The following is a 13,871-nucleotide window of genomic DNA, read 5'->3' on the forward strand; positions in this document are numbered from 1 at the left end:
GAAACAATGGAAATCAAAATGGTCGCCGTATCGGTAAAAAGGTCTATTGCAAGTCAGGTCTTCAGAAAAATGCCTTTTTGGTGATGGTGCATGGCTAGCAAGAATAAAAGCGAATGTTACAGTTCATATTGCAATAATACTTATTATTAACAAATAAGTCAATTTCTGTTAATTACTGTTTATTGAGTTGGGATAAAAATCAGCAAATTAGTATTCTGTACGTTGCTTAGGTTCTTCTTGTGTTTATTTTCCAGATTTAATGTATCATTCACAGTTGACACAGATGTAGTCAAAGGATTTAAAATTCCAGCAGTAGCAAGCCTTTCATGGCCATCATTTTCGTTTGACAAACCTGTCAAGTTCCCTCTTACTCATGTTGGAAACTCCTCTTCCAAGATTTTTGTGATTGAAAATCCTGCAGATGTGTCCGTTGTCATTCAAGTCGTTCCTCTGGCCTTGTATTCTCAGAATGTCTGGGATCTACTTGCAGATAGGTAAGTTTCGAAGTATGATAGGCTTTATGTTTTTAAAATTCAGTTACCGGTTTTTTACGCATGGTTCTTGGGCTTGTTTGTTTCTATTTCTCCCTGATGCGTAAGGCAATGCTTATTACTTGACAGAGGATTGCGGTTAACTTCCATCGATGCCATCTTCGAAGCTGATGAAAGTAACATGCATAATGGGGGGTGACAGTTAACTACAGAAAGACAATGGTTGCTAGGGAAGCTTTTTAGTCAAAGAGCCTTACAAAAAGGTTGCATGGATGGTTCTATGAAGTAACTTTTTCAATGGGAATCTGACATAACTTCAGCTAGAAGGCGCATGCGCAACTAGTCCCAGTTCTCAGCTATGCATTTCATTGAAAAACAAGTAAAAGTTCTTAGGAAATGAAAGGAAGAGGTGGTTTTTTCACCGGATAGGAACAATCCCATCATTTTTTGTAAACTGTAGCAATTTGTGACGTGTAATAGAAATAAGATTTAAAGATTACAGTGTAAAAATATGACAATTTGTGGCTAAGGAAGATCTCATTGCATAACTTTTAAATCATCTGCAAAAGACAAACTATTCAAAATGTATTTGTATTTGGGGGCCGCCTTGTAGGTGATAGGGCTAAGGTGCAGCCAGGCACCCATGACCCAGAGTCTACAACTCCCATGCTGGTCCTATGTTATGGAATTTTTACAGACCGATCTATTTTTAGACTTCCTTTTCCGAAAAAAACAAAAGCTGCTCCTGTTCAGTGACCCTATGACATCAGGTTAATTTCTTGCAATTGGTCATCAGTCTCCTCTGGGAGTCTTATTCACGGGAAATTCAATCTAAAAATAAATCGGTCTGTGAAAACGGCGTGACACGAACACAGTGGAGTTGTAGACTCCGGGTCATGATCATGAATTTCTGGTGCAGTTGGTTCTCTTCATCGCTCCACCACAATAGACCGATTCGGCTAACTAAATGTTGTACCCAATTCAAATCTCTCGGCCTTAAGGTTTTTTTGTTTGTTACATTTGCATGATAATGTAACATTCACATTAAAATGATATGGAAATACTTTGAACAAGACGTTTTATTCTCAAAATATTTGAATTGGGTACAATATTAAGTTAGCTGAATCGGTCTTCATGAGTATTTGTAATGGGCCATTTGCAGCTGGCGATCACATGATACAAAAACCGTCATGTTTTAGATGTCCGAGTGGGCAATTTGTTCTCCAGTAAGGCGGTTTTTATACCATGTGATCACTAGTTGCAAAAGACTTATTAATTAATACACCTTATTCCAAAATGGCTAGGATTTTAGTATTTTTTTTGTTTGCTTGCAAATTAGCCCTTCTTGGCCTTCAACCTTCAAATTCAAAAGAATATTTAACCTTGAACGAGGGCTAATCTGCAAGCAAACAAAAAAGTTTTAAAAAGGTGTCCATTTTGGAATAAGGTGTATTAATATTGTTAAGTGTTAATATCTTGAGTTGGGCCAAGTGAAGCTTGTTGTTGTTGTACACGAATTATTCTGGACTGTTATATTGACAACTCTTTTCTACACCCTGTGGGAGGTAGTTGTGGCAGGCACGAAATTGAAGAGTGTGTGCAGTTTTTCGTGCAGCTTGTCTCGTAGTGCCATGATGATATAAGTTGAACGAAACGTTACCCAATGTAACATATCTTGCAGGGGCTAAAATGTTGCGAGGCAAGTTGCAGAAATCGTTGGAGAAAGTAGCATTAAGTTCTACTTTCCGCAACGCTTCACGTAATGTTGCTACGAATTTTTCAATCATTGCGTAGTGTAACATGTCCTGCAACTTGTCGCACAACGGTTTTTGCAGTGTCAGCCAATGAAAATGTTCCTTTAACCTCAGGTGATCATGGAAAACGAGACAAGTTGTAAGAAACGTTGTATAGTGTGACACCACTAAAGCAACCTGTTAACTAGTTACACCACGTTACCTTGGCAACGGGAAAACCCAGCACAAACATCTTTTTTTTGGCTTTAGTTGCTCATATCTCAAAAAAAAAATTCGGTGACCCCAAGTTTTTATTGCTGCAAGGTGATCAGAAGGCCAAGATGAAAATTTCTGCAAAGTTTAAAAACATTATTTACTGCCGAATCAGAGCCACTTTAAAAAAAAATAACAGATTTAAAGTGGCTCCGAATCTGCTGTACAGAAATTTTTTAAACTTTGCAGAACGTTTCATCTTCTCCTTCTGATCACTTTCCAGCAATCAAAAAAATGTGTGTTTTGCAGTGTCAAAGTGTATTGTAAGACAAAATGTAGCTCAGTTGACAATTATTGCACAATTAACTGCACAACGACACGTACGCAATGCTTCCCTTTTTTGTTTTGTTTTAGGTTTGATACAGAAACTTATGGCTTTGATCCAGATGAAAGCACCTTCTCAATTTCAACAGATGAGGTAAAAAAAGATGATCTAGGTAGTGTCAATTCGTTGGTGTTTCAATGTGCAGGGATGGCGCAGTGGTGAGAGCACTCGCCTCGCACCAATGTGGCCCGGATTGGGTTCCCAGACTCGGCGTCATGTGTAGGTTGAGTTTGTTGGTTCTCTACTGTGCACCGAGAGGTTTCTCTTCGGGTACTCCGGGTTCCATTTTCCCTCTCCTCAAAAACCAACATTTGACTTGATTTGCGTTTATTGTTAATTTCAGTAGACAGTGTCCCCAATTAGTGCTTCAACGCTAGAAGACTAGACACTATTTAAATAAAGTTCCTTTCCTTTTTTCCATTCGTGCGTCCAAGGGGATTTTGCGTTGTAGTTTTCCCTGAACTTGATTACAGAGGTTTAGTAAAATATGATTATGGCGACGCGTTTTCGGGCAATCAGAAGGGAAACATCAAATCAAAGTGTGACATTCCTTTTGCTGTGCTTAGCACCTGTCAGCACGGGCAGCATGTATTTTCTTCTGTTGATCGGGTCCATTTCAGTTTTTGCTTGTTGATTGGCAAAGTCGGTTTCTGTTTAATGACACTTATTTAAAACCGCTCAATGCCACTTAACAAATTGATAGTCGTGGAAATAAATACAGAGCCGGACTCTTCTCAAGTTCAGGCAGTATGGCAGTATGCGAAAATAAAATCCATTTGTACTTGTTTTCGTTTTCAGGGGGATACCTTAATTTCTCCACCGTCCTTTTTAAGGAGTAGTGTTTCCCCTGCACCTGGCACTATGGTAACTGTTCTCAAATCACGATCAACTGTCGCGATTCCAATGAGGTTTCAGCCTAAAGACGAACGACTCAAAACTTCTCTGTTTCTTATAAGGTAAGCGATAAGGCTTATTTAAGCTTAATCTTTATCTTTTTGGCGGTGGCCTTGGTTAGAATTTAAGCTGTCAGTAGTTGTTAGTTTATTCCATCATTGGCATCCTCGATGTTGTTACTCTCCTTACCCTCAGCTATCAAATTTGGTAGCAATAGAAGACTACGCTCAAAACAAGGTCGAACTTCTTTGAATAGGCCATTTCCGCGTTCATGCTTGCTTCCTCTTCAAAGCGAGTCTAAGTGCGAAGTTTTTTTTTATGAAAATTAGTTTTCATTCATATGTAAAGTAGAACAAAACTTCGCACTTAGACTCGCTTTGAAGAGGAGACAGACATGAATTCGGAAATGGCTTATAGAGTGTTTTCACGTGACGTCACGGCGGCCATGTTGGTGTCCCTAAACAAAGGAACAGCGGTCATGTTGATGTCCCCCACTTATCCTCCGGGAATCGAGCTTTATTATCATGCAAACGTTTCCTATCGTCTTGGTTGAAAAACAAGGTTACTTACTGATCACTTGAGTGAAAATACTCTATTCTGCAAAAGGTTGCTGACACCATAGTCGTCCATTTTTGAAATTTAAAAAAAAATTGTGGTTTGCTCTAAAAGTTGTTCTGATGTCATGTGGTTTTTCTTTTAGAAATAACCTCACCGTTTTAGATGGAATAGTAGTTCAAGGACAAGGGGCTCGGGGTGAATTTACTCTCAATGGGCAGAGACCTGGGTCCCATAGCAAATTGCTGTTTGAGATTAAGCCAAGTCAGCTAGCTGATTGTCACAGTAAGTACAATTGTGACACTTTGTAGTCACTTTTCATTTGGGCAGTGATGTAAGATAACAGATATTAAGATAAGAAATATTTGACCTAAGAAAACGAAGATGTGAGGCCATGCATTGATGCCACTGATCCAAACCCCATTCTTTTGTGGAATAAATTTAGTGCTTTGCAAGATTATTTTCAACCATTTAGTTCATTTCCAACAACTAAAGCATGGCTTATCAGGAAAAAAATATCAAATTAGACATCGAGTTTCAACAGGCCAACCTCTCCTGTTTTGATAGTAAGTCTTTGGTTTAACGCTGTCCTTTAATTTTACATTTTTTATTGTAGAAGCTGCCCCTCCCTCTAGGTCTTTACCTTCGTTATCTGTAATGAAGACAGTAACAGCCACCAATCCTGGTCAACTGGCCGTGTTTATTAGCTCGCTGCTTATCAATGGCTACGAATGTGAAGGATATGGCTTCAAAATAATTAACTGCAAGTCTTTCATCCTCAAACCAAATACATCGAGGAAAATAGAAATCACGTACGTAAAGCTGCTTTGGATCATTACGTATTATAAAGGGAGTAAACAATTTTACTTGATTTTTTGCTGGATTGTAAAACTGACGAGCTTAATGGAAAGTTTGATGACGTAGTGGTGAAAGAACTCGCCTCCCTTGGTTGTGGCCCTGGGTCGGTTCCCAGACTCGGCGTTTGAAAGGCATTGAGAGGATTTTCTTCGGGTACTTCGGGTTTTCCCCTCTTCTCAAAAACCAATTAGCCAACCAAGTGGAAGACCTTCTCTTCGTTAATCAAAGGCCTTTTATCGATTTTACTCAATCTCCTTACAGGTTCGCCCTTCTCTAAAAGCAGAACACTCAGGCATTGAAAACAACAGCAATTTTCCACAATTTTCTAGAAGAGAAATCTTTCTCCCGCACGGATTATCTTCAAAGAGCATCAAAGATGTTAAATTTGCAAAGGATAAAGAATGCTTTCGTGGATAGACTGGTTATTTTTCAGGATTTAGTTTTGTTTAATTGTTTCTTCCAGGTTTACTCCCGACTTTTCCATGTCAAAAGTAACTCGCAGACTGGAAGTGAGGACTACACTTGGACGTGTGATGGAGTTCACGTTGGTAGCGACAATTCCAACTCATCTCCTCCCCCTCTGTTCATCTGCTTTAGGCCGTAATTCCTGGGAACCAGTAATTCAAATTGTTGCCGCTGTTCTTATGACCCTTGTATTCTTAGCTGTGGTCATTGCGGCTCATGCTGAGGCGCGCAGGCTCGTGTTTCTCTCGCACCCAGAGGTGCTGGTGTTGCAGATGAAAGGGGAAGAAAAACCAGGACCGATATTTGATCTAAACGCAATAGCTGGAGTCAAGAAACACAAGTAAGATTATGCTTATCATACTGTGATGGTAAAGGTAGTAATTGCACAAGAATTTTATGATAGCAGGAGCAGTTACTGGAGAATTTTTTTGGCTCCATCTAAGGTAAAACGATTTCATGTCTTTTGTGGTCAGTGTCAACTTTGCGGCTCCGCGCCTCGGCCAGAATTTTTTTCTTGCCGGCGCGTGGATTATCAGCTCGGCCTTTCTTCTGGTTGGTTGGAAAGTGCAAAAAATGTTATCCATCCTTTATTAAGCTGAGTGACGTAGCATGAAAGTGATCGGGACGCTGAATAACATATTCGGGACCCCTCCTAAAATGGTTTTATTTTCTAGAATATGCTCGTTTCCTACTAATATCTTGTTTGCCTTTTATCGTCAGAGTTCCTGTCTCAGATGAACCAAGCGTTGGACCAAAGAGACCCAAAAGAGAAACTCATGATATCAGAGAAGCAACACCGGTAACATCGGACAACAGAACTTCAACCAGTGAGAGCGCATTAACAAGCCTAACAGACAGTTCACCTACAAATAATAATAATAAAACTGGGTTAGCCAGCGGAACACGGCAAGAGACCAGTGGAATGCGAAATCGGACTACAAAAAGTGAAATATCAATTAGAACTCCGCCTTCGCCTGAGTATAGTGAGTCTAGAGGCGTTCGGTCGTCTTGCCCGTCCTTGGACAGCAAAACGCTTCCTAGTGCAAGAGACAGCAGGTCAAAGAATGCTACAACAGCTGTAAGAACTGTAACGGATGAGCCAGTAAATACGAACCAAAAGCTCACAGAACTAAGGAAAGTTGAACATAGAGCGGTGGAGGAGACAAGGAAAACTGAAGGGAAAAACAGATCTTGTCCTGAAAATCTCAACGATGAAATCATAAGTGTTGTCATTCCGAACAAGCACGAGTCGGCATCTAGGAAGGACATCAAGGAAGCAAAAGGAAAACAGAAGAGGAAAGTGAAAGCCATGAGCAAGAAAGAAGAAAAAGACAAGAAAACTAAGATTAAAGACAGCATGGCAGTGAAAAGTAGAGACGATGAAGGGGCATTATCGGATGATAGCTACAGTGATGGTTCGTCTGATAAGTCTGTACCGGAAGGTAGAACACAACAGCTTGCAAAAGAAGTAAACAGAACACGTCAGGGAAGTCTGCCCAATATACAACTGGTCAGCTGCAAGGAGCAGCAGGCTAGCGCGAAGCCAAATAGCCAATTGCCTACCGCTGACGTAGCTGACATTGGAAGAGAGAGAGGAAGGAGAAGTAAAATAGCCACGGAAACTGTTGTTAGTAAATCTAAGAAGGCAGAAGCACAATTTGTAAGCGGTTCTGGAAGGCCCAAGAGTTTGGAATTACCTCTGAAGTTTCAAAGCAATGCTAGTAAAAGTCAAAACAATGCTAACAACCCTGGTGGTATTGGTAAGGCTAGTGAAATTGGAGATGCCGCTGGCGCAACATCACCGCATGCCATCGCTGCTGCAGTCATGACATTGGCCTTGGGCAAGAACATGCAAGCGTCCTCAAAAGAAAACAATTTTGACGACACTGAACTCACTAAGTGCAAGGCGTACACAAAATCACCGGCCCTGTCGACCACACTGCCATCAGATTCACCACCTCCCACGTCTTCTACTCTCTTGAGTGGCAGCAGCCGCAGTAGTAGCTACAGCAGCATTGTCAGTAGTGATAGTACCAGTGGTGGCGAGCAGGTCAAGGCAGCAGGAACCAAAGGAACAAAGGCGCGTGTTAAGGGGACAAATTCAGTTCCTCTTGCCAGTGGATCTGTGCCATCTTGGTCTGCATCTGGTAAGGATGTTACCGTTGAACCGTAGTAACAAAATGAATAGGGAGCTTAAGCACGCGCGTTTTTGAGACGCGGACGGCAACCGGAAGTGAGTTGTTTCCCCTTGAAACGTGTCTTCACACAACCACATTCACATTGCTAAGTATCTTTTCTCCCATAGAGATGATTGGTATAAAAGTCTAGGAGACACCACTGTCCTGGCACTCGAAATGTTCTCTTTCCGTTGCCGTCCTCGTCTCAAAAACGCGCTTGCTTAAGCTCACTGATCTGATTCCGTCACAGACTACTTATGTCCGGAATATGCCAGAAATGCAGGTAATTAGATGAAAGCCCAATTGTGATATCTATACCTATTTGTATCAATGAAGTGAGTGTAAGGCTTAACGTTCTTTAATTCAGCTATTAACCTTTAGTTGAGGACTGGAGTTTAGGGGACACTTTGTGATGTTAATAGTCCAGTTTCAAGTTCTCCATGACCGCTGAATAAAAACACTAAGGACGCATTTTTACAGGGTTACCCTCCATTTGACGTAAATATATTCACAAATACCGGCAGGAAGGAGGCTGAAGTTTGAAACTAAACAATAGACAGAGAAGTCTTCTTCTCGCTGGAATTTGTGAATTTCATTGGATCCCTTTAGGGCGCAGCTCTATTGTTTTTAGGGTTGGGTTCGTTTTGGTCCATTGTTTTCTGAGCCAATCCTGAGAACCGTTGTAATAGCTGTGCAATTCCCAAAACCGTCAATAATAGGAGAACTGGCCATGTGTCAATCCGGCTTGATTGAAGAAGTTGATTGTGGATCGTACTTGGCACTTTTCATGCACGACGGATTGAATTTTTGTTGCTTTCAGGTGCCAGTAGATCAAGCAAATTGGGCGAAGAACTGGGTGTTGGGAAACTGGGGCGAAACCTTTGGTCTGTCCCTCCAGAGACTTGTCGCAGCCCTGTGCGAGAGCGAGTAGCAACATCGCCATATCTGCAGTCCTCCCGTCCGTCACTTGCCGAGAGTCAACCATTTCACCGCAACACCCTGAAGAAGCAGTCAGCTTCGTTCGAGGAGAAGGTCCGTCCATTTGACTTAAGTGATCTGGGCTTGTCAGACAGTAGAGGGTTTTCAAATGGACCTCCCAGCTTGTGGAACAGTACTGATATGTGTTGCAACAACCCTGACAGCTTGTTCAGCGCTTCATCACGCCCAGCAAATGAACAGTTGCATGGAAAGAATACCTGGCATTCTAACAACTGGGTGAACTTCTTGGACGCAAGCAACATGAATGACAGCGCAGTTACCAGCAACAAAACCATGGCTGAAATATGGGATGTTGGCAAGTCACCTGTCAACTCTGATGGATGGTCCGTTTATCCTTCTACTGCGGCCCCGACGCAACCTATCAATTCCGAGGCGAATGCCGTTGATGCTTTATTCAGTCACATGCCTGATAACTGGTCTGGCTCTTCCTCAAGGGGGGAGTCCCCATTCAATTCACAAGAGATAAGATGGACAGCCCCTCCTGACGTAGCTTCTATCTGGAGCAGTGGATATCTTGTACCTGGCTCCAATGCCGATCCTGTGCCCTCATCCTCTGGAGCTTCATTTGCATCTTATCCAGTACAGCCGCAGCAAAGCCAAGATTCACAAGTCCAGCCTTCTTTTGAACACTTAGGTTCCTTGGGAAGCAGCATTTGGAATCCGTCTGGTGTAAATTCCACTTGGCCTCCTACCTCGGAATAAGCGCTTTCCCGGCGACAGCTTCAGTTCCAGATTTGATAATTTTGGTGTTATTGTTGTTGCGATTTAGTTGTCATTAGAGGATTACTCCGTTACGGTGCGCTTTCGGTAACTATTCTCACTGCTTTGGCAGTTTTTCCTGCTAAATTTTCTCGAACGAAATACGAAATGAACTGCCTTGTCTCAGGCGCGCTCTCTGTCGTCTTTTTTTTTTGTTTCTTAGTTTTTTACTGCACCAGCACATCAAATTTGTTACTGGGAAAAAACAGGTTTTCGTAATTTTTTAGGATTTTGAAGTGTTTTTTTTTCCTGGTATTAAGCGTTGAATGGGCATCACAGATCAAGAATTCGCGTAAAGAAGGTCTGAGTAGACTTGCGTTGTCTTTGTTACTTCTCATTGCAATTTATGATGTGCTGTACGTTATTAGAGAAGGCCCCGGCGCCAAAAAAGAACCGCTAGTTCCTTATTTGTTTCTTGAACCGTGCAGCGCGCAAACGATGAATCGTTTTGACCGTGGCTCTTCTACGTTGAACTGTGCTTGTGAGCTTTGGGCTGGCACAGATTTTAGGTCTTTGGTAATACAAAAAAGAGAGGCCAGTCATTTCATAACAGTATCAGTTTTTTTCAGGGCTCGAATTACGCTATCATGTTGTTGATTTGCCAGAATGTACTAGAATGGAAATATATTTAAGCCTCAAAAGTTTTCGTCAATCAATATTTCCTAAAGAATCCCTCCCAGCTGGACTCTGTTCGTAGCAGCTTGGCTTGAATGCCAGTCCTTCTCGTTCTCTTTCTCTTCCTAGGCCCTGCTACGTCATGCGCACGTGCTTACATTAGTCTTCATAAGACCATTCCCGCGTTATTTATCAAAAGAAGATCATAGTATTTATTGTTTTTTAAATGTTTTGACATTAAAATTGTCATAACTAAAGTGAGTGCAAAGTGAGTTGTTTGGGTAATTTTTATGCTGTCACCATTTTGTACTGTAGAGGATTTTATAAGAATTGTTGATAATAAAGTTTTCAAAATGTAACCATTGTTTGTGTGCCGCTAGTAAAGGAGTTAGAGAAATATATGAAGTGAGAGGTTTATCAGCCTGGTGACGGTAAGGCCCTGAGGAGATTGCTGTCCAATCCGTTCCAGTCCTCACGAGTTTTCTGTGTTTGGAGAGCATTCATCCTTCCTATGATTCTGCTCGCAAGCTATGGATTTAGTGAGTAAAACGGAAATGAAGGGTGCTATGCGAAAAGGTGATGAGCTAAAGATTTCTCTTGGGGTGGCAATGTGTGTAGAATCATGTGACCAGAGAAAACCTTCGCCACCTTGGCAGGGTCGATTGCTTCTGAATACATTTTTGGGTGGTGTTGAGGCTCTAGTAAGTTTGCTATCGTTTTTTAACTGATATGTCGACGACGGTCGAGAATAGCGCACGGCGCGTGCACAATACTGGCATGCAGTATATTGTAGCTAGCAAGTTTTAAAAAACGGGTTGAACCCATCAGTTTCATGCCCAGATGGAATTTGATCGTCCTGGTGAAAAGGAGTCTGAAAAGGACCGTTGGCAGTGGCTGACGTTTCAATCAATCAATCAACTTTATTTACCCTCGAATTTACAGAGTAGTATTCAAGTGCTAATATCTTCGTTTCAACAACCTGAGCGACTCTGAAAATGATTTCCCCTCAGGTTGCTGAAACGTCAGTCACTGCCAACAGTCCTTCTCGGGACTTCTTTTACCCCGACGGTCAAATTCCATCGAGGTGTAAATTGGTCTGTTATCACACTATAAACGTCTTCGTGTCGTTTTCACCTGGCCACAATTAAAAACTCAAAACCGGTGAAGAGAACCTATTAAAAAAATTATCTGCCACTTTTTACGCCGTATACAGCGTTTTCATGTCACCCGCGGTGCCTTCTGTACACTCTGCACAGGGAACCCACACAAACAGTGTGTCTGTATGTTCGAAAAATAAAGAAATGTGTGGGAAGTATTGAAGAGTCCTTATATCGTAAACTTACATCGAGAAGTGACTATGTTAAAGCTCAAAATAAACGTTATAACGGGTAGTAACAGTCAACGGAAAACCCACCGAGAGGAAATTCGTTTCAAATTTCCTTTTAACCTGATTGGCTATTACCAGTTTTGTGCTCCACATTGACGGCGAATCGAACAATTTTTTTTTTCACAGACCAATCATGACGCGTACTCAAATCCTGGTACGCTGCTGGGGGTCCCAGAATGAGGATTTCGGCACTGGGGCCCGTTTCTCGAAAGTCCCGCAAACTTTTCGGGCTCGAAAAGCCCTTTGTAAAACTGTCAACCACTTGTTTTGGGAAGCCAATCTTTTAACATGTTTTCAAGGTAACAAAAAGCAAATGGCGGTGAAATTTAATGACTTAAATCCTCCCCGTTTTTGAGATACAGAGAGAATTGTGACATGCGAAAATGGCCCATAGAGTTTCGAGCCTTTCGACAAACGGACCCCTGCTTTGCAGAGGCTACAAACCGGTGTTAGATGACGTCTGCGACCCAGGCTAAACCGAACAAAAAAAACCAAAGCACTGCTAATTGGGTGACCTGTGGTATGACATCCAAGTAAAGTTTGTGGGGAATGTGAATTTTTTACAGAATTTTAAAGTTTGCTGAAAAGAATTGGCTCCCTTTTTTTTCGTTGTCCAAGAAGTTAGTAGAAAAATTAAATCACAGAGGCCGAAAGAAAAAAAAGAGAAGGAAGTAAAAGATACGAATGTGGAGAATCCGGGTATCGATCCCGGTACCTCTCGCATGCTAAGCGAGCGCTCTACCATTTGAGCTAATCCCCCTTCTCGCTTACAAGGGAGAAATTTTTTATTTAAATTTCACTTGGTTGTCACTTCTTTCAAATGGCAATACATGCGCATGAATGCGCATGATCATTGATGCTAACAACATACTTTCGAAAAATCATGGCTATGTCTGCCATTATAACCTGCCTTCTAAAAACGTTCCAATGGATACCAGTTTTATTTATCAACGCCGTGATTGTTTGGTCCTATTATGCTTATGTTGTGATTCTTTGTTTCGGTAAGGCCATATCTTAGCCATTTTGAACGTTTCTTTGCAACGGATTTTATGTATAGTCAGAACGGAAATAGAGTTAAGAACTTACTTGTGTCTCTCTGCTCATAGCAATGATTTGCGGCTCCATCGAGGTCATTGCAACCGTTTATCTTCAATCTTGTGTATACTAACAGGTTCTTTGTTAAATTTCTTTCCGTTTTAGAGAGTGTTCAATCTCTTTACGAAAGAGGTAAGCATAGAGGAAGAATATACTAGTTGGTTCCGCAATGCAAAAACAGGTTTTGTTTCGTCAAGAATTGAGAATATATTTTCGTTTGATCTTTCGACTTTCAAAATTAAAGCCGCCAAATAAGAGCCGTAGATTTTTTAGTTTTTATGTATGAATTTAAAGGTGTAGTTGCACATTGAAAGGATTTTAAGCGACTCATGCACTCCTATTTACATTTCAGCTGTGTATTTGATTTTTTATCATCCATTCTTCGTCATTTTGATGATCTCGTACTGGCGGACAATATGGGCTTCCACGGGGCTCGTTCCTTCACAGGTTTGTGATACAGACACGACTTATAATTAACAGTCTTGTTTTTCGATTCGTCAGAAAAAAAATTGATTTGGCATTTATTATGCGTGATCTTACGCTTTAAAGTCGAGACTTTTTTATAATCATGTGTATTTGAGCAAACGAGAATGATAAAGTACTGTGCTTAGATAAGCGCATTGCTTTTTTTTAATAGTGCCATCCTGCAAGGGCAGCAGAGCTATGCATACCAGGGAAGTTTTTGTGTGGGCTATGGATGTGGGTACAGGTCTTGAACTGTGGCCACTGAAACCTACAGTTGTACCATAAATAAATATACTACCATGCATAACTTTCATTTACATGTAGAACTGTTGGGTTAAGTTTATGCATGCTTGGATTGGTTTATTTTCTGAGAGCTGTCATGGTCCCTGCGATGGACTAGCATCCCATCCAGGGAGGAGTATAAATACTCCTAGTCGCTTCATGCTACGGAAACCAGAGATAAGCGCCGGCCTGATGGGCCTTCCTAGGCTCGTAACAGAGACTTTATGCTTGGATTGGTGCATTTTCTGAGAGCTGTCATGCCAGAATGAAGGTTGAAGTTGAAGACCTCCCCACCATAGACCAAATTAGCTAAATCAATGTTGTACCCAATTCTGCCAGGGTTAAGATTCTTTATGCATGGTGGCTAAATTGCAGAATACCCTGCAACGTATTTGCATTTCTTTGAATAAGAATGAGCTCTATTGTATTCCAACTCGTTCTTCAATGAATGCCGCCTAGTGGAAACAACAGTGGTGAGGTGCTGTGGGGTATTCAGCA

General features: G+C 41.4%; 2 protein-coding genes and 1 non-coding gene across 3 annotated transcripts in view; 2 read left to right on the forward strand and 1 right to left on the reverse strand.

Moving 5' to 3' along the window:
* Nucleotides 1-10,503, forward strand: part of LOC138017007 (transmembrane protein 131-like) — a 33,556-nt gene extending 23,053 nt beyond the window's left edge. The window contains exons 24-31 of the mRNA XM_068864208.1: nt 255-494; nt 2,852-2,915; nt 3,621-3,778; nt 4,417-4,556; nt 4,888-5,083; nt 5,593-5,934; nt 6,315-7,741; nt 8,592-10,503. Of these exons, the coding sequence (XP_068720309.1) occupies nt 255-494; nt 2,852-2,915; nt 3,621-3,778; nt 4,417-4,556; nt 4,888-5,083; nt 5,593-5,934; nt 6,315-7,741; nt 8,592-9,472 (3,448 nt within the window). The 3' untranslated portion in view covers nt 9,473-10,503. The remainder of the gene's footprint in view (nt 1-254; nt 495-2,851; nt 2,916-3,620; nt 3,779-4,416; nt 4,557-4,887; nt 5,084-5,592; nt 5,935-6,314; nt 7,742-8,591) is intronic.
* A 1,715-nt stretch (nt 10,504-12,218) lies between these two features.
* Trnaa-agc (transfer RNA alanine (anticodon AGC)) lies at nt 12,219-12,291 on the reverse strand. The gene has a single exon. It is a non-coding gene; the product is annotated as a tRNA-Ala (tRNA).
* A 92-nt stretch (nt 12,292-12,383) lies between these two features.
* The window catches only part of LOC138017009 (palmitoyltransferase ZDHHC15B-like), a 16,249-nt gene continuing 14,761 nt past the window's right edge, over nt 12,384-13,871 (forward strand). The window contains exons 1-3 of the mRNA XM_068864211.1: nt 12,384-12,532; nt 12,732-12,758; nt 12,979-13,073. Coding sequence (XP_068720312.1) covers nt 12,388-12,532; nt 12,732-12,758; nt 12,979-13,073 — 267 coding nt within the window. The 5' untranslated portion in view covers nt 12,384-12,387. The remainder of the gene's footprint in view (nt 12,533-12,731; nt 12,759-12,978; nt 13,074-13,871) is intronic.

The sequence above is a fragment of the Montipora capricornis genome, chromosome 9 (assembly GCF_036669925.1).
Source record: "Montipora capricornis isolate CH-2021 chromosome 9, ASM3666992v2, whole genome shotgun sequence".
Classification (NCBI taxonomy): Eukaryota; Metazoa; Cnidaria; class Anthozoa; order Scleractinia; family Acroporidae; genus Montipora; species Montipora capricornis.